This window comes from Microcaecilia unicolor, chromosome 1 (assembly GCF_901765095.1).
Source record: "Microcaecilia unicolor chromosome 1, aMicUni1.1, whole genome shotgun sequence".
NCBI lineage: Eukaryota > Metazoa > Chordata > Amphibia > Gymnophiona > Siphonopidae > Microcaecilia > Microcaecilia unicolor.
Genome location: NC_044031.1, coordinates 733,262,690 through 733,282,492, shown reverse-complemented (window position 1 = coordinate 733,282,492; position 19,803 = coordinate 733,262,690). Strand labels below are relative to the sequence as shown.

The window sequence follows — 19,803 nt, the reverse complement described above, 5'->3', positions numbered from 1 at the left end:
TTTTCTGTGAAAAAGAGTTGCCATACTGGGAGAGACCGAAGGTCCATCAAGCCCATTATCTAGTTTCCAACAGTGGCAAGATCCCAGATACCTATTTGCAAAAGGGCCTGTCCTATTAACTAAAGCCATTTGGCAATGGAAGCCAAGAACATTTCTCTCCAATTTGTGTTCCTCTTTATGCATGAACAACTGCCATTTTGTTCACTCAATTATCTTACAATTTTCAATAACAAAAGTTAAAGTTAACATTCTTTTCAATGCATTAAGCACATATAGTGAAGTTACTCACCTGTAAGCAGGCGTTCTCAGAGAATACAAGGCCAAGTATTAGATTGTAAGCTCCTTGAGCAGGGACTGTCCTTCTATGTTAAATTGTACAGCACTGCGTAACCCTAGTAGCGCTTTAGAAATGTTAAGTAGTAGTAGTATTCTCACATCTGCGCTTTCTCCGAGGACAAGCAGGCTTATAATTCTCACAAGTGGGGAATCCCTAGCATCCAGGCTCACCAAAAACAACAAACACTGGTCAACTGGACCTTGCAATGGTGAGGACATAACTCAGATTAACCTGACACTATGTATGATCTGAATGAAATTGCAGCCTGAAACAATAAAATGGGCCTAGGAGGGTGGAGTTGGATTCTAGACCCCAAACAGATTCTGCAACAATGTCTGCCCAAACTAGCAGTCGAGTCGGGTATCCTGCTCAAGGCAGTAGTGTGATGTGAATGTGTGGACTGAAGACCACATTGTAGTCTTGCAAATTTCTTCAATAGAGGATGACCTCAAGTGGGCTACCGACGCAGCCATGGCTCTGACATTATAAGTCGTGACATGACCTTCAAGGGCCAGCCCAGCCTGGGCATAAATGAAGGAAATGCAATCTGCAAGCCAATAAAAAATGGTGCGTTTCCAGATGGCGATCCCCATCCTGTCAGGATTAAAAGAAACAAAAAACTGGGCAGACTGTCTGTGAGGCCTTGTCTGCTCCATGTAGTAGGCCAATGCTCTCTTGACCAACTGGTGAACTGAATTGGCTTGCTCCAGAGGCAGTGTCTCAGCCAAGTCAGACAACTTGCGCACTGAGTTTCGCAAGTGGATGTTCAAGAAGAGCTGGTATGACTGTATTCTGGAAATGAGCATTGAAGCCTGGTACATCTTCCTCCCAAAAGAATCCAGGGTTCTAGCTTCTCTGCCTGGGGGTGCAGAGGCATAGTCCCTGGAACTCCCGGCTCTTTTGAGAGCGGATTCCACCACCATGGAACTGTGAGGCAACTGAGGCCTATCAAAACAAGGCACAACGTAGATCTGATACTGGGCGTCAATCTTCAGATAGAGTGGGCATTCCACAGAGCGCAAGAGAAAGGCAGGGAAGAAGGGGGGAGAAGAGGAACAGAAATTAGATTGGAGATATCACAGTGTGACCTGCACAAATAGGATGAGAGCTGATGTGGAGGACCAGGATTGGGATTAATGTCCCTAGCGGAGAGCAGGAGAAGGAGCAAGAGAGTATGGAGAAGAGTAGGAGAGGTATGACGACAGCGACGAAGGCGAGATGTACTCAGATAGAAAAGAGATGGCTGAATGGAAGGAAAGAAATGTTGAAGGTTGAGAGCTGAGAATAAGGAAGAGAAAAAAAAAAAAGATGGTGAGATGAATACAGAGGGTGGACAATGTGTTCCTGCAGTGTACAGTGGTTTCAGATGGAGAAACAGATTAGGAAGGGACAGTACCAAGAAGAAAAAGTGTACTGGAGCCATAAGTAGTAACTGGGAGAAAAATAAATGTAAAGAGAAACGGCGCACAGCACCTAGAGCGGAGGCCCTGAGTGGATCGGAGTGGAACTGGGAGTCACCCCGGAGAAGGCTGTAAGGATATGCAGATGAGCTGCAAGTCCTCCACAGCACCTGAAAGGCAGCTGGTGGTAGAGCTGGGCACCTCTCAGCCAAGGAAAGGCTTACCAGGTGTTAGGCCGACGCCAGCATTCCTCCCCCACAGGGTCGCCTGATCTGGCCTACAATCTACAATGTCTCTGATCTCTAAATCTGGCTTTGGATCCACAATACTAAAGCCTCCAGAGATTTAGAAATGGCCAAAGTTGCACCACTGAAGGGTCATCTTCTTCTGTTGGAAGTTCTTCTTCCAGAGCATCTGCAGGAGGTGCACGCTTGACTGAAACTGAAGCAACACCATCTGAAAGTGGTAAGGAAGCTATGGAACCAGAATCCTAATCATTTAATGCTTCCAAATGGAGCCTCTTTGCTGACCTGTTTTCTACAGCCTACAGCAGGTCTTTGAGGAAAAGGGCAATCTACCCTTCCCTGAACCTCCCAAGTTTTCTTCAGTAAGACTTTATGCAAAAACGAAATGTATTCGAGGTAGAACGACTCTCCTACCTGTGTCAGACTTGTGAGTTCTTGTACCAAGTAGAGCGCTGCTGAGCTTGGTACTCGGACCAGGTTCTGCTTGGCAGCTGGACAACCCCGGGTTTCACCTGTGCTGACCACCGTTCCCCCGAGGTTGAGCCCTAGGTGTGGGTGGCCTGCAGGACTTACGAGACGGAGCTGGAAGTGGGGTGGTGAACGTATCAGCCAGGTAGGCAGCAGGCAAGAGAGTGATCCAGGTACAGGTAAAGTCAATAGGCAGGCAGCAGGTCAAGAGAGTAATCCAGGTAACAGGCAAAATCAGTAGGCAGGCAGCAGGTCAAGAGAGTAATCCAGGTACAGGCAAAGTCAGTAGGCAGGCAGCAGGTCAAGAGAGTAACCCAGGCACAGGCAAAGTCAGCAACGAGGGACAAAGTAGAGAAGAAGCAAACTACTGAGTAAGTAACACCTACCAAAGTAGAAGCCAAAGTATGGAGTCCAGGAAGAGCTCAGCTGATAAAGTGCTGGCGTCTGACATCAGCTGGAACCAGCAGGGAGAAGGAGCACAGCCATAGGACAAGAGCAGGGGGAGGAGGAACTGGAAGACCAATAGGAGAGAAGCAGGGGAAGCCAGGCAGAGGGAGAGCAGACACAGGTGCGTGGAAGTAAAGTAATCAAGAAGCCTGTAAGCCAGGCAGAGAGAGAGAGCACACACTGGTGCATGGAAGCAAAGCAATCAAGGAGCCTGCAGCCAGAGAAGAACTACACACACACATGGCTCAGGGCTGTGCCAGTCAAGTGTGCGTGTCGACGGGATACCGCGCAGCCCGAGGACACCGCTTGCATTGAGGTAGGGGACATGACACCCTGTGGGCTGGAAGAGGATGATCAGGAATAGCTGAATTACCAAATCAAAAACTTCCAAAGAATGCTGTGCTGTACCCCCCCCCCCCCCTTGCCATAGGTATTGTAAAAGCAGCTGTGCCAGGAGCAGAGACAGAATATGGTCGATTTTCCCACTTCTTCTTTGAGGGGAATATGGCTCTGAGAAGTCATCCCTGAAACAGCCTCATTTGGGGATGTTAGTGACCGACTCCCCCCCCCCCCCCCCCCTTTTTTTTTTTTTTTTTGCTACTAAGGGCTTTCAATGTGATCTGAGTGGGAAGAAATTCCCCCTTAGCAACTACCACTACCCTGCTGTGCCCCTGCAAGAACTGCATTAGAAGAAGTGCTTAACCTGCTCTGCAGATGTGTCCACTGAAACAGAAACAAGAAAACTGTCAATGGCAAAGAAAACAGCTGAGTCACAAAGTCAGTTCACATTACCTTTGCACTTCTCACAGTGGCTGAAGTTGGGCTGAAGCTGCCACAGCAACTTAACACTGATCCATCCTTAGTGCACTGAGTCAGGCAGTGATAACCAGCCACCAGACTCTGCCCAATGGAAGCCAAAACTACCACTCCTGGGCTCATTGGCAAAGGGCTTACCTTAACCTGTTTCCACAGGTATGATACCTTGGTGCTTCTGAGCACAAAACAAAACTAAAAAATAAAACCACAAACAAAAAATATGCTACAAATAAAAGCTCAACTTTTTTTTTTTTTTTTTTTTTTAGGAAGAGGTGAAACAAACTTTGAAGCAGACAGGCGGGGGAGGGACACACTACTCAGAGCGGCTAATGCAGAATGCAAGTACGAGCTTAGTTGCAGGGTTACTTGCAGGTTGAACATGCCAAGCAATGCAGAGAGGACTTCTGCACGGGTGTTAACTCAAGCGGAAAATACAGCCAACATGATGCATTAAAATGTATGCTGATGAGCTAATTTAATCCAGTAATCAAAATATCCCTAACACCTCCTATTTAAATCATCCTTATCTGTAATCAATTCTTTTCACAGTGTGCTCATTTATACAATCGTCATTTTAACCAATCGGGGATATTCAGAATTTTTAACAGCGCAACCATCCAGGTCATTTTTCAACATAATGATGGTGCTGTTTAACTCGTCATAATTCAACCCGTTTTCTTATTACTTTTTGTGTTTATTTTACCAATAGTATAAAACTTTACTTATATAGTGAATTCCCAATAATATAAAACTTTTCTTATATGGTGAATTCCAACTTCTCAGATAATAGATTTCCAATTGAGTAAATATAACTTAGCTTTTAAATAGCTGTATAGAGCATTGATTCTCCAGCTTCAAACCTCCGCCTGAGCTAATTTAGGCATTCCATGCAATGAAGAGAGTGTGCTGCTTACTTTTGACACAGGTGCAACGTGATAATTTTTTTCACTAGGATACGGGCTGGTGTAGGTTTTGTGGAGAAGATTTCTCATCTATCTTTCAAATTTAACTGCTGGTTTTGTCTTGTTTTGCAAGTGGAAGGAGCCCCTACAAGTTTTTAAGGCAGATGGAAAAATAACAAACATATGCACGTGCTGGAACAAAACCGAAAGTGAAAACACACATTGGTGCTTGTTCTTCTGTGCCTAAATTTGAGCCTTGCAAAAATTTTGTGTGTAAGTAATTTTTGCGAGGCCCATATTTAGGTGCAGAATTGCATGCATCTGTGCTAACACTTTTCGTTTTTTTTGTTTGGACACGCACACAAGAAGCCACGCTTTTCAAGGGCAGAGGGTTCACATGAAGAAACCACGGGTTGATCTATTAAGTTTGAGAGTTTTCTTGGATAATATAGAGGAGATGGGGGGGGGGGGGGGGGGGGTTATAGGAGTTAGGTTGGGGGATGGGGAGAGAGCTTGAAGGTTTGATGGGTTGCTATATATAGTGTTGTTCTATTATCATTTGTATAGCTGTATTGAAAAAAATATTTAAAATTTATTGATACAAAAAGGCAGCAGCTTACTGCGAAAGCTTGTTGCACATGAATCTGGCATACTCCTCCTACATTTACTGCAGACTTTCTGTGCATAATATTTGCATACAATTGGCTTCTTGGATGCCACAGTATTACACTCCTGGTAGAAGCCATGCACTCAGACATCCATGTGCAGCTCTACTGCAAGCCTTTCTGCATCAACGCCTGAATATCACCCAAATGGAACAGCCCCCCTCCCCCAAATAGTAGGAATTGTGCTCAATTGGCCTGTAGCTCTCCAACTGGGCAACGAGCTAACTGAATAGACCAGGTGCTGCAGCGTACAACTGTCACTGTCTGCTGCAGACAGAGAAATACTGAGGAGTTGAGGCTGCAGGGTGTCTTAACAGGGCAGGGCTCAAAAGATTTTGTTCTCTGTCTCCATCTGCTGGTTGATGGTCTGGCAGAGACAATAAGGAAGCAGCATTCCCCAATCCTCAGCCCACTTTTCTGATGACAGAAATTCCCACCTCTGCCTGTAGAGTTCTCATGTTCAGAATATGGAAGTCACATGGAAAGGTGGTAGAGAGAGGCAGAAAGGATTTCAAGGCTGGGACCCCTTTATTCACATTGGCAACAGGCATCACCAGGACTTCATGGTTGAGGTGCATGGAGGTCATATGACTGAGGAGGGAAGGGTAGCTGATAGGACGACTATCCAGAACCTGAAGTAGGGACAAGAAAAAAAAAAAAAGTCTAGTTCAAGACCTAAAACAGAACTTTTAAAAGATGAATGGAACAATGCAGGTTAAATAGTGTTTTTGGACAAAGTACCAACTCCCTGCCCCAATAACTATTTTTAAGAGGATGGAGAGCTAGAGATGCAAATAGAAGCATGGGATAGAAGGGTTAAGGTCTCTCTCACCGTCTAATTTTCATAACTCTTGTTCTCTTTCTCTCTCACATACACAGTTCTTGTTCTCCCTCCTCACAGCCCCCACTGTTTGAGTGACTGTCTAATGCTGGTTGGGTCTCCTTAACCTCTTTCTTTGTCTCCCCATTCTTCTCTTTGCTTTGTGCATAAATAAAGGATTTTTTTAGGGAGGCACCAAGACATAAAGGCTCTGGAATTGTGCCTCCTGGCTGAACTGGTCCTGGTGTACACATAACAACATTCCCAGAGTGTGCTGCAGACACAAGCAGAACCAGGTTGGGGCCTTCTTAAGGCAGGGATCTCTGTCTGAGCAGGAGAGGAGGGTGCCAAACCACGTTTTCAAGTGCCAGCCTGGCACACCTGTTAGCAGTTGACAACCCTTGTACTACACAGCAGGGATTCTTACCTAGCCAGTCAGGTTCTCAGGATATCCACAATAAATACCATGCCATGCTAACATCAAGACTGGATTACTGCAATGCACTATACAATGGTCTGACTACAAAGGGCCTGCACCAGCTCCAGCTGATTCAGAATGCAGCAGCAAGACTCATAGAAGGTTGCAAGCGATGTGACCACACCACACCATTTTTGCAAAAACTTCATTGGCTACCAGTACAATACAGGGCTAAATTTAAAACTCTATGTCTGATCTTCAAGGCCCTGAAAGGAAATGGCCCCAAGTATCTGAAGAATAGGATAATCCTTCACACACCGCCAAGGACACTAAGGTCCTCCCCCAAGGACTTTCACTAACTACGCCCTCTCCAAAGACATTACATGATGTGATACCCGCAAGTGAGCCTTCTCCAGAGTAGCCCCCACACTATGGAATGCATTGCCTGAAAGGCTCCGCTTAACACAAGACTACCTCTACTTCAGGAAGCAGGTGAAAGCTTGGCTCTTCAACCAAGCCTTTAATGGAAGAAGTAACTAACTTGTTAGTCTCACTCACATTCACAAGGATTGACTCGGGCTGCACATACTGCAGCGGGACATGTTTATCCACTCCTACCCTAGCTGAGATAATATTTAACCATCTCTCTGACCTCACGTGCAACTTTCTTCAAATCAATCACCTTACTTTCTAATTCTTCCTACTTTCTTACTCATCTATATGTTACAACTTTGCCTTACCCTTCACTACCAATTATGTTCTAGTACATATTGTGTTGTCAATGCAAGTAGTATACCATGCCATACTTTGTATTGTTGTTCAAATATTTTTACTGCTCTAATTGCCTCCTGCTCATGTTTGATCTATTTTTACTGTACACCGCCTTGCGTGAATTCCTTCAAAAAGGCGGTAAATAAATCCTAATAAATAAATATGCATAAGATAAATTTGCATGCACTGCCTCCATTCTAATATCCAATAACTTAATATATAGCCAAAACTTCTGCTGGTGCCTCAAGTCATACATCAAAATCCAAAAATTCTTTTTCTGAATTTTAAGCACTATCAGCTCCAATCAAACAGCTTTATGTTTTCTTTAAAGTTTTTTAAGTGCAGGATAATACCTGAGCCGCACCGCACTGCTTTCATACTTATAGCAGAGTCTTATGTGCTTGCATCATCATTGGCTCAACCACCTCCACTATTCTTAACGTGATTTGTATTTATAACTAACCTAAGTCTTCAAGTATTATAACTTTTCTAATTAATAATATACTCATCTTGTAATATAAGTTTCAAAGTATGTCGGCAATAGGGGCACAGTGCTCCGACACTGCACGTGTTTCGCAACAAGCTTTTTCAAGGAGGTCCCCTAAGGAAATAAGGGCAAAAGTATTAAACCAACCCTCTTAATGTTAAACAATAACTATATTTCTGAAGATCAAACAAAATCTTACCATAGCCTGCCGACTTCATGCCTTAGACAAGATAGAGGCGGCAGCGTTCTAACCACAATGCTTTTATACTAACAGTTTGGGAGCTTTCACCCTTATGCCTTAAAGTTTAATTTACCAGTCAGTCAATTTTTAAGACTGAAGAGGTTGAGCACGGATCTTTCAGATTTTAAGACAAAGGCTAAAGACTTGACTAAAAGATTTCATATTCGCAAGGTGTTACGGCAAGCGTATCTTAGAGTTTGAAAATAGGGAACTTTTGCTTCAGGATAAACGTCCAATTTTTGAGGATACTTTAACTTATGTTATGCCATTTACCCCTTTATCTTCAAAATTTGTGCAGATCTTGTGCTCCCATTGGCATCTATTGCAGGCTCTTCCGGGGTTTGATGATTTTCTATTAATTGCATACAACCGTGGAAAGAATGTAGGAGAGATGTTATCGAAAGCTAGATACAGCCAAGGGAGGGCTAACATAAATAATGGTACCCATAGCTCATGTGGTAGATGTCAATGATGCCCATTTAACATGGCGGGACCAACATGGAGGGATAATCAGACGGGTTTAGAGCTTAAGGCCAGCGGGGGACACTTCTTGTACTAGTTCTAACGTAGTGTACATAATAGTGCCCTTGTAAACTGGTCTATGTGGGCCGTAGCAGCAGGTCCATTAAAATTCGTCTTAATGAACATAAATCTCGAATAAACACCAGGACTGAACAGGCTCCGTTGGTGAATCATTGGATTTTAAAAAATCATTCAGTGTCGGACTTCCATTGGAGAATTATTGACCAGGTTGTATTGGGGTGGGAGGGTGGTAATGTGGAGACCTTATCCTATATAATAAAACTCACCCTCAACGTTCTGAGGACACTGACATCAGTATCACTTCCTTCGAGTTTGAAGGGTTCGTGGTGGTGAAGCCACCAAAATCACTGTCTCTGGGCCCCGCCCTCGCGTCAAACGTTATGACGTTGAGGGCGGAGCAATGGCGTCACAGATCGAGGGCGGAGCAATGACGTCAGTGGCTTCACAACGAACAAGGACTCAGAAATGAAGGTGACGTGCGTTGACGAGGTGCGGAGCAATGGCGTCAGTGCCTTCACAACGACGAAGAGGTGGGTAGGGAGGGGGGGGGGGGGGGTTGGGGAGGAAAACCTTGCTAGCACCCGTTTCATTTGCTCCAAAAATGGGCCTTTCTTACTAGTTAAATTATAAAGAACAGCAATGGATTTTCAATTTAAACACTGTTGCCCCTGGGGGTTTAAAAGCAGAGACTGAGTGGATGTCTCTAGTTTAGATATCCCTTTAAACTCAGTCCTTCCTGTGATTGGTGGGATCCCTACGAACTGTTAGTATAAAAGCATTGTGGTTAGAACGCCGCCGCCTTGTCTAAGGCATGAAGTCGGCAGGCTATGGTAATCTGATCTGATCAGTAGGTAAGATTTTGTTTGATCTTCAGAAATATAGTTATTGTTTAACATTAAAAGGGTTGGTTTAATACTTTTGCCCTTATTTCCTTAGGGGACCTCCTTGAAAAAGCTTGTTGCGAAACACGTGCAGTGTCGGAGCACCGTGCCCCTATTGCCAACATACTTTGAAACTTCTATTACAAGATGAGTATACTGTTAATTAGAAAAGTTATAATACGTGAATTCTTAGGTCGGTTATAAATGCAAATCACGTTAAGGACAGTGGAGGCGGTTGAGCCAATGACGATGCGAGCGCATGAGACTCCGCTATAAGTATGAAAGCAGTGCGGCGCGGCTGAGGTTCATTGTCCTGCACTTAAAAAAAACTTTAAACAAAACAAAGCTGTTTGATTGCAGCGGCCTCCATTGTATGCACATCTATCTCTTTCATATTTCATTGTGGGTATCCTGAAAACCTGACTGGCTGGGGGTGTACTGAAAAATGAGATGAGAACCCCTGCACTACAGGCCAATTTGTTTTCATAGCTGAAACTTCACTGAAGGATGACCACAATGCAAAGAAATGTAGAACATACTACATACTTGACTTCTGTTACCTGAGCCTAATATACTGTATATAAAATGATAATCTGTTTGAATAGATCAAACTGGATAAATAAATCAAGCATATCACTAAATGAAACTACAGTGAAGTCAGTAAAAAGAAAAAAAGGCATAACAGAATGCACCCCTTATGACAAAACATACAACAAAAAAGTGACATGATCAAACTAAAGCAGAAGCCTCATTCCTCACCTGGTGTGCATCACTTTCTCTTACAGTTCAAACTGTATTTGTTTTTACAGCTTCCCATTGGAAAAAAAGGGATCAAGACAGGCAAGAGTATAATTATTTTATAAAGAGCCTATCTTGCCAAATCCAAAAATTAAATCTTGCTACCTACATAAATCTTCATTGTCATGAATGTCAGATGATAAATTACACTTGAACATTCAACTTGGATGGCGTGCACACGTGTGTGTGTGTATATTCACCTCTGCTTTGCCTATATTACACGTAACTGCATAAAAGAAGGTGCACACTTTCCAAGTATGTACTGTTACATGTGCGCACAGTTACATAAATCTCTTTTGTGTGTGAAATGTTTGATATGCAGGAAAAGCTTACCTCTCCCCCTCCAAGAAAGAAGGATTGCTATCTATAAAATCCTGCTCAAGTTCCAGCTCTGGAGCTGATTTGCATACCTAATTTCAACTAGCATAGTCACAATTTACAGAATAGCAGCAAGTTAAGCTCTCAGATGTCTATCAAGTTTCAAACTGTACTGTTCAGCAACTTGGAATTTTTTTTCCACAGAAGTTATAAGTTTTCGACACTGGTGCATCTTTAGTTCTATTAATTTTTGACTGTAGACTTATCACCGCACCATATGCGTTAATTTGCTTTATTATGTTACTAGACTTTGAGCCCGTAAAAACGGGCTATTATAGGAAGGGGGGGTTGAAAGGCCCGCCCCCACCGCCGAGTTCGCCGCTGCCCCTCCCCCTCCGAGATCGCGCCCCCCCCCACCGAGCCGTCACCACCCACCTTCCACCCGGCCGGGCCCTCGCTCCGCTATTGAAACAGCGAGGGCCCGGGAACGCAGCACTGAGCTCTGCTGAGCTGCCGACGTCGGCCTTCGTTCTTCTTCTCTGCCTGTTCCGCCCCCCGTCATCACGTATTGACATGGAGGCGGGGCAGAGAAGGTCTCTACTGCGCATTTGCGGTGAGTACGGTCACTTGCCGTTTATATGTTTGATGTGACTTCTGCTCTACTCCTAGTGACCTTGAGGGTTGAGATAGGGGATTTCTGTTTATTGTGGGAGTCAATATTCAGTGTTATGAGCATATCGATTTAAATGACTTTTATAAAGCCCATATTAGCCCTCGCTTCGTCACTTCATTGGTTCCCTATCCATTTCCGCATACAGTTCAAACTCCTCTTACCGACTTACAAGTGCATTCACTCTGCAGCTCCTCAGTATCTCTCCCTACACTCCTCCCCAGAAACTCTGTTCACTGGGTAAATCTCTCTTATCTGCACCCTTCTCCTCCACCGCTAACTCCAGACTCTTTTCCTTTTATCTTGCTGCACCATATGCCTGGAATAGCCTACCTTTTTTTTTTTTAATTTTAATATTTATTAATTTTAAATGATAATACAAACAAATCCAGTTTGTAAGGCAATACAGAGAATTATTTAAGGAAAATCAAAATATATATAATACTTTCCATTCTAACATATATGTCAAAAATATTTAACTTAATTCTCTTCCTTAGACCACCAAAAAAAAAAAAAGGGGGAGGAGTCAAACAGACTTAAGGAGATTTGTCACTCTAAAAAGAGAAAGGAAAAGAAAACTTGACAAAAATTGGCATAGTCCTGATCTTATTTTCCATTAACTTATATTTGCTGATATCAAATGTTCTTCTTACTCAGCTAGTTGGATTTTTGGCATCCAGAAATATTTTCAATTGAGAGGGCTCAAAAAAAACATATTTAATGCCAGACATTCGAATTATGCATTTACATGGGTATGCTAAGGTAAATATTGCACCCAACGCTTTAACTTCTTCTCTAAGTATAAGAAATTGTTTTCGTCTCTGCTGCGTTATCTTGGTAACATCGGGGTAGACCCATATTTTCTGTCCACAAAACAGGGCTGACGAATATTTAAAGTATTTTTCATAATCATATTCAAGTCCTGTTCGAATACCATTGATATTATAAGAGTTCCTCTTGAAGTTATTTCTATCATAGAATCTTCTAGTAGTGCTGTTAAATTCTGAATATCTATTACTGGAGGTTGACAGTCTTCTCCTTGTTTTTTCACATTAGGTAAATAATAAACTTTATTGCAGGGTGGAATGTCAGCAGGGGAAAATTTCAAAGTCTCCTGTAGATATTTTTTCAGAAAATCTCGAGGAGTTAAAGCAGGTGAAATAGGAAAATTCAACATCCTAAGCGTGAGGCGTCGATTATAATTTTCTATCTGCTCTAGTTTGCGAGCAGTGAAAAGTTTATCATTAACCAGAGAATCTACTGTTGTCTTAACAGTTTTAATTTCTTCTTTTACTGTAGCAAATTGAATAGCAGATTCTCTTTTAATTTCTTCATAAGATTCTGACATCAAAGTCAACTTACTAGCAACTGTAGAAATTTCTCTCGTAGATTTGGCAACTTCAGTAGAATAGCCTACCTTTTTGATGCTGCTTTTAACTTCTAACCCTTACTCACTTGTTCAGTACACCCATGTTTTATCATTCCCACCTTCGTAATTCCCTTATCCCTTATTTGTCCTGTTTGTCTGTCCTAATTAGATTGTAAGCTCTGTCGAGCAGGGACTGTCTCTTTATGTCCAGTGTACAATATGTCTAGTAGTGCTATAAAAATGATAAGTAATAGCAGTAGTAGTAAATGTTGGCATTTAAATTACTATGTATATTTAATGCCATTACACATGCCAGTAGGAGCGCTGAATATATGTACAACACAGCCATCACACTGGCACTATTCTGCTATCCGAAAACTGCCACTATCTGGACAATTTTGAAACCTACTCTTGCACTGCCCCAAAACTGGCCTGACATTATACAGACATCATTTTTTTTGTTACATTTGTACCTTGCGCTTTCCCACTCATGGCAGGCTCAATGCGCTTACATGGGGCAATGGAGGGTTAAGTGACTTGCCCAGAGTCACAAGGAGCTGCCTGTGCCTGAAGTGGGAATCGAACTCAGCTCCTCAGTTCCCCAGGACCAAAGTCCACCACCCTAACCACTAGGCCACTCCTCCACTGTTGCTACTATTTGAGATTCTACATGGAATGTTGCTATTCCACTAGCAACATTCCATGTAGAAGTCGGCCCTTGCAGATCACCAATGTGGCCGCGCAGGCTTCTACATGGAATGTTGCTAGTGGAATAGCAACATTCCATGTAGAATCTCCAATAGTAGCAACATTCCAGGTAGAATCTCCAATAGTAGCAACATTCTATGTAGAATCTCCAATAGTATCTATTTTATTTTTGTTACATGTGTACCCCGCGCTTTCCCACTCATGGCAGGCTCAATGCGGCTTACAAGGGGCAATGGAGGGTTAAGTGACTTGCCCAGAGTCACAAGGAGCTGCCTGTGCCTGAAATGGGAATCGAACTCAGTTCCTCAGGACCAAAGTCCACCACCCTAACCACTAGGCCACTCCTCCCTATCATCAGGTCGCTCAGTTAGATTTTTGGCCTGATACTTTCTGTATAATTAAAAAAAAAAAAATCAAACAGAAAACAAACCATGTATTCACTAGCTACCATGAACACAACCTCATTTGAATATCGGCTCCTTGATGTTTAATGACTTGTTGTAAACTACAGTTTTTTCTTATTTTTAATTAAAAAGGCAGTGTTTATATGTATAATGAAATTTAAGGAGCTCTCTACTAAATGTGTTTGTCTTTCAATGAGATACCTGGTACTGATGGCTACCTTGGTACATGGGAAGAGCAGAATCATATGTTGCAGCACCATCAGGCAAGGAAAGGGCTTTTCTACAAACTGTTAATGACTAAAAACATTATACATCTATCACCCCATACCACAAACTACGCCCAGCACCAGCTAAAACACAAGCTAAAGGTTGCAGAGTCAACGTCTTTTGATGAATGGTTACCTCTTTGTTGCTGCTCCTGGTGGTGGAAAAGACCAGTTCCCTAAACATGGAGACCAGTTTGGACAGGAAGCTGGAAAACTGGGAATAGGAAGTGCAGAATTCATGCAGAAATGGAGCAGTGTACGAATGGATGTGTGTGTGTTTGGATATGAAAGAGGAGGTAAGTAATTTGGGAAATGCAATATGGGTTAAAAGTAACAAGATAAGAAAAGTAATGATTATGAGCTAAGAATGAAATAAATGAAAGCAGCATATAACACAACAAACAGCTTCTGGACAAAATCTCAGCTGACACTATGTGTGTTCACAGAAAAGACGTCAGGGAGCTCAAGAGGGCCAGAGCACGGATGAGAGGAGGAAAGCATAGACTGCTTTCAGTACTGTTTTATTTTTCAAGAGAAACAGGTTTCCATATCCAGTAACCCTTCATGGTTGCTTACAACGCCTCATAATGAGATAGACAGAGGATGTGAAGACTAAAAAGGCCTGACACAGCAAGCAGTGCCTCAATAACTTATAGCTCATGCCAGAGGACATTAGGACTGGGCAGCAGGTTGTTGTGTGAAGTCTGAACTTGTACTGCTGTCTAAAGTCCTGCTGTCTTAGATTTTACCTATCTAAACATAGTAAAAGCCCTGTCGTCTAGAATGAATGAGGAATAGACTGTGCTGGTTAATCAAACATGCTAGTCATCTGAAAGTTTTTCACTGAGATGTGATGTGGGGTCCTCCATGCCAACCCCTTGAACATCAAAACTCACCTCCAACTACTCCACATCCTCCCTTATTTCTCCCTATCTCCACCCCATGCTCTCTCTCTTCCCTTACTGTCTCTCTAAAAATTTCTAGGCAGCAGTCTCGCCAACCTTTTTTCACCCAAGCTCTCCGTGGTGTGCCATGGACCCTTAAGGCATCTGAGCATGCATTCCCTGCCTTGGAAAGTCCATCCCCCATGTAGGCATGCAAAGCAAAATATCTGTAGTATGAGGTGTCAATTGAGTGTCAGATATGAGGGCTTTTGCTATACGAGATTTCTTTGCATTCTTCACAAGGCCAAATTCAGTACAGACACATGGAGAGTAAATTCTATAAAAGTCCCTCCAATATTCAAAAACATTTAACTGGCCAGGATGGTCATCTGGCCGTTAAATACCCCATACCTATCAGCAAATTTTCAGCAGGACATGGCTGGCCGTGACCTCCTGAAAATTTGTGGTTAGTGGCTAGCTGGTAATACCGCACGAAATAACTGGAAATCCGCTGAATTTCAGCACAAGTCTGGCACCCATATTTGGCCAGACAAATACCAGCCAGTGCTGAATACGGGCTTGGTCGGTTAAGTTTGAACCAGCCAAAAATAAACCGTATATTCAATGCCCGACACCGGAAACAGCCCAGAATCGAATATCCGGGTTCAGCACCAACCTGGGCTAAACTCCTGCGGCTGAATATTGAGCCAGTGTGCCTATAAATGTGTGTCTAGAAGGTGCCTGGTAGGAGCCTATTCTTTGCAGGATACTAGCATATGTGCTTAGATGTGAGCAGTTACGCCAACCACTGAACTGGTGGGTGTGTGGGCCTATCTGCCAGACATATGTTAGTAAATGACAGTGTTCTATGTTATACGTATAACTATACGACCCCCGCCCATCCTCTGCCCAGGCCCAGCCCACATATTTCCATCCACTCTGAAGCGATACACTATGCAATATATGCAAATATTTTCAGACAGCGCTTCGGCATACATTCAGCATTTACATGTGTATGTGTACATACATGCGTGTATATGCTGGTACACAAATCTTTTATGCACATAATAGGTGTATAGATATTGACGCTTATTTTATAGAATTACCTCCATGAGGACAGAAATTTAACAAACTGGGGTCCCAGGTTAGGGATATTTGAAGCCACTTACCTTGTTAGCTGTGGTCCGCTGTTCTAGTAGGATCCGGAATTTGCTGCAGGCTCGTTTATTGTCTTTTAATCCCTGGCCAAGACCACGATTATCATCTTGCATCAGCCGACGGTCCAGGATCACCTCCAGTTGACCTGACGGGGAGAGAGAGAACAAAAATATATATATATTTTTTTAAATCTTGATTTCACTTCAGCAGTGCCAACAATCAAACCAACCTGACTCTATGTGATTTTCTTTCTCTGATAGCATCCCATGGCTCAGATGCACTAATATATTTTTCCCCATGGACATTAATGGGGTAATTTTATAATACATTTTTGTGTCTAAAATGCTGTTTTAGGCATATAAGTGGGCCATTATAAGGTTAAGTCATGCCTAAAAGTATGTGCAGTGAAAGCCACCCATATTTGTACAGCAGGTGTGCACAGAGGCAGAGTTTGGGTGGAGTCACAATTTATGCACATATTTTATATCATTTACACTCGCTCTCAAGCAGGCATGAATGTAGGTGCTATGGTTACTGCATTTGCACTAGTATTTTATAAAGTCACATAGGTGCCCATGGGGCTCATTTTCAAAGCACTTAGACACACATAGGTTACTATGGTACTGTATATGTAAGTGCTTTGAAAATGAGCTCCTTTATCTTCTCTCTATATAAAAGGCAACACCAACGTTCTATGAAGCCTCCAGCCGGAAGTGTGAAGGGGGCGAGATATCCGGTTTCCCTATGAGTGTCTGCCCCGCCCTCTCTGTAACACAGTCAGTGAAGGAAAACAGCAGAGCACGAAATCAAATCGCTGGCTCTGTAACAGTGAAGGACTCAGAGGGGGGAGGGGAGAGAGGCCAGAGGACAGGGACACACACACTCCCACATGCACACAGAAGAAAACATTGCTAGCCCCCCGTTTCATTTGCATCAGAAACGGGGCTTTTTTACTAGTGTCTTTATAAAACAGCAACAAAACAGACACCTTCCTGCACACATAAGCAAGGCACCTTGTTATAAAATTAACCCCTTGGAAAGGGCATTTTATAAAGACTTTTGAGCATGCGAAGTCAGTTTTACAGAAGGAAAATGCTTTTTTATAAAACTATGTGGTGTACGTGTGTAGGTGCTCCCAGTGGCATAATTTGGGCAGAGCAGGGGCAAAGTTGCAATGCAAGTGTGCATGCACATATTCACACCTGGCTCCAGAGGTGGTGTGAATATGTACATTGGCCTTTGTGCACTATAGGGGTTGTTTCTACTCTATAGAGTAGGCTTAAAATAGGTGCCATTCTGGATTTCTCACATAGGTATCCTGCTATAAAATCAAGCCCTATATGAGACACCTCCTACCCACCCCTCAACACATCAGGTGCTAAGCATATTACTTTCATGATACTGCTAACCCCATGCACAAGCTTGTAACACAATGCAGAACCAGAAGACCAAACAGGAAAGTAATCATTTTAAGGAACACACATATTAATGATGCTTTATTTTAAACTTTATTTCTTCACAGTACAAAAGCAAGCAAGGCACTTGCACCATTTTTTTCATGTAGGATGTATTTCTGAAAAAGTAGATAGTATCATTTTAGGCTGTTATCAAGTACTACTACTTATTTCTGCCTGCGCTTTTCAGGCATTCACTGTGAAAACAAAGATTAGTAGACAGGATGTAACAGATGTGAGGTGAATCTCTAAGGCCCCAATGCTCAGAAGCAGATGGGGGCGCTAGAGGCCATTAATTCTGGACTAGCACCCGCATTTGGTCCTGTCGAATGCTCAGCACATGAAACAAGCTCGCTGGCTCAGGGCACAATGAGCATGCAAAAGAGGGCCTCCAACATTCCTCCCAAATGCTCAGCAGGCAGCATGCCAAACAAGGGCGCTCCTCCCATAGCAAACCCTACGCCAGCTCGGTGCTGGCATTAGGGTTCTGCTGAACAGGAGAGGAACAGGGAGACTGGCTGTCACAGCCCTGGTATTTCAGTGGACCCCAGACCTGCCCCCACCCCAAAGACGTCCATCCCAAGTGGTCCAGTGGACCCCAGACCCCTCAGCCCCAGAAGATGTGATGGCCAGGTCCCAACCCTGAAAATAAACACCCTGGTGGGTCCAGTGGGACCCCGAGAGCTAGCCCAGGTAGTCTAGCTGTGGCCCCCCCAACCCCCTCTTATCTTGGAAGGAGGAGGAGGGAACTAGGGCTCCCTCTTCCTGCTGGGCGCCTCCTCAAAATGACAGCGCCCTGCTTAGTGCAGCCCGCCTACCGCATCCTAGGACACACCAGGCAGGGCAGGGTACTGCCATTTTGAGGAGATGCCCAGCAGGAGGAGGGAGTCCTAGTCTCTCCCACTTAGACCACCAAGGCTAGTCCTGAGGGGGGGGGGAGGGGGGTTGGGTCCCAATAGACCACTAGACTTTATTCTCGGGGAAAGGGGCTAGGGTCCCCTGGACCCCCAGAGATGGAAAACATTGGTGTGGGGTGGGGCTGGGGTCCAGGACCTCATTCCCCACCTGGTGTGAATCACTTTCTCTTACAGTTCAAACTGTATTTGTGGGTGGGGTTGTCTCAGGATGGGGTGCTGGGGTCCCATTGGAACACCAGTGTTTAATTATTTTCGGGGGGGGGGGGGGGGAGCCTGGGATCCGCTAGACCACAAGGTCCTCACATCATCGGAAGGGGGAGCCTAGGGTCCATCAGACCACAAGGGTCTCACATCTGTAGTGCAGGGGGTATTGGGTCCCACTGGAACACCAGTGTTTATTTATTTTCGGGGGGTGGGGGTGTCTGTGGTCCACTAGACCACCAGGTCCTCACATCTTGGGGAGGTGTCTGGGGTACACTGGACCAATAGGGCTTTAGCTTTTGATAGGCTGACAGGTCAGGGCATGCGCTCAAGAGCTGTGCTTAAGACATAGCTCTTGAGCACATACCTAGGCACAATCCGCCCACAGTTGTCTATCATGCTCAACACTATGACCATGCTTAAATTTGCATGCCATTAGTACTGGGCATGAGGGCGCTGCTCAGTCGTGTTGATCGGGTGGTATTTCTCCGGCACTGTTCTGAACAGTGCTGGAGTTTTGAGCATTTGTGCCTAAGAGAGGGTAAGTGCAGCACAAGCGAGAAGTGACAGGTTAAGAAGAGCAGACAGCTAAGGAGAAAGTGTAGCACAGATAGACCAAAGGAGGAAATGGTGATGAAGTGGAGAAGAAAGAGGTGAGATAAACCAGGCATGAGAGAAGTGGGGAGTTACTAAGGATGAGGGCAGCCTTACTGCACTCGAGACAGACAGCCAAGATACAGAGTCTGCTGAAGATGGGGAAAAGGAAAACTTGAAGCTATGAAACAATTGTTGTGGGCCCTCCATTAATATGTGCACCCACCCACAAAATCTGGGACTTTTCTTTTTTTTTTTTTTAAACACTGGTCTGCAAAGAGCTTTCTCTACAGTGTGTGTAGCAGCTTTGTAAGCAGGACCTTCTTAACAGTTATTCCTCAAGGTTTGATTGGCAAAGAACCACCCAAGTATTTTCACAGTCAAGGTATAGATCAATGAAAAGCATCTTTTAGCATCAGAATGAAGGCACCATCTCCAAAGTCAGCACTGCTATTATCATCCATGTACTGTTCTAGCTGTGTCCTAGAAGTCAGCAGAAAGCTCAATGCCTTAAACAGTCTGCACTGCACAATCCTGTACTCAAACCTTGAACAGGAGGCAACTGCAGGGGAGGTGAAACGCTTTTAATAGACCATCTTTCATGTGCCCCCACAGTGAACA

General features: G+C 43.9%; 1 protein-coding gene across 1 annotated transcript in view; it reads right to left on the bottom strand.

The window, feature by feature from the left end:
* MAN2A2 (mannosidase alpha class 2A member 2) overlaps window positions 1-19,803 on the bottom strand; it is a 137,610-nt gene that overhangs the window by 4,297 nt on the left and 113,510 nt on the right. Inside the window, 2 exon segments of the mRNA XM_030189654.1 lie at window positions 5,718-5,912; window positions 16,028-16,161. Of these exon segments, the coding sequence (XP_030045514.1) occupies window positions 5,718-5,912; window positions 16,028-16,161 (329 nt within the window).